The 829-nt window shown below is 65.0% G+C and overlaps 1 protein-coding gene across 1 annotated transcript in view; it reads left to right on the top strand.

Moving 5' to 3' along the window:
* Positions 1-402: 402 nt before the first annotated feature.
* The window catches only part of SMAP1 (small ArfGAP 1), a 153,663-nt gene continuing 153,236 nt past the window's right edge, over positions 403-829 (top strand). Inside the window, exon 1 of the mRNA XM_004696318.2 lies at positions 403-668. Within this exon, the coding sequence (XP_004696375.1) occupies positions 551-668 (118 nt within the window). The 5' untranslated portion in view covers positions 403-550. The remainder of the gene's footprint in view (positions 669-829) is intronic.

Here is an 829-nt window from a genome sequence, read left to right as displayed (position 1 = left end):
GCCATCACATTGGGGTGAGTTAGTTAAATGTTTGACCAGTATGCCCCCGGAATGATGTTATATATACCCAGATGGCCCTTGGCGGAAAAATGGATTCCTCACCTCTGCTCTAGGTTCTCAGCGACAACTACATTGCAATACTGGGGAAGCCCACAGCGGGCAGCGCCAGGTAGCGTACTCAAAACACCTTGAGGGAAAGCCCCACTGCACATGCGCAAAGGCAAGGCCGGTCGCGCTCCCGGAAAGTTCCGCGCAGGCGCAGAGCGCCCGTCGCCTGGGTTCCTTCCTGCCGCGCTACCCGGAAGCTTCTGCTCGTCTTCCTCCCCGCGCGGGCTCCAGCTCTGCGCGCGGGGCCGGCTGGGCGAGGAGGCGGGACTCGTCGGCGCTGCCACCGCCGCCGCTCCTCCGCCACTTCCAGCTGTCGCCTGGCCGCCGCTCTCTGAGTGAGTCCGTCCGCGGAGCCGGCGGCGCCAGGTGCGTTCAACCTGCCCGGTCCCGTGTGCCGCCGCTGCCACCGTAGCCGTCCCGGGCTCCTCGCCCCGTTGCCGCGATGGCGACGCGCTCTTGCCGGGAGAAGGCTCAGAAGCTGAACGAACAGCACCAGCTCATCTTGTCCAAGCTGCTGAGGGAGGAGGACAACAAATACTGCGCCGACTGCGAGGCCAAAGGTAGGGCGGTCGTCGCCGCCCCGGGCCGGGCCCGGCCCTCCTGGCGGGTGACCTTCTCGCGGTCTCGGCGACGCGCTCTTGCCGGGAGAAGGCTCAGAAGCTGAACGAACAGCACCAGCTCATCTTGTCCAAGCTGCTGAGGGAGGAGGACAACAAATACT

This window comes from Echinops telfairi, unplaced genomic scaffold, assembly GCF_000313985.2.
Source record: "Echinops telfairi isolate 266 unplaced genomic scaffold, ASM31398v2 ScPeMD7_3533;HRSCAF=4204_0, whole genome shotgun sequence".
Taxonomy (NCBI): domain Eukaryota; kingdom Metazoa; phylum Chordata; class Mammalia; order Afrosoricida; family Tenrecidae; genus Echinops; species Echinops telfairi.
This window is presented reverse-complemented; position numbering and strand designations above follow the sequence as displayed.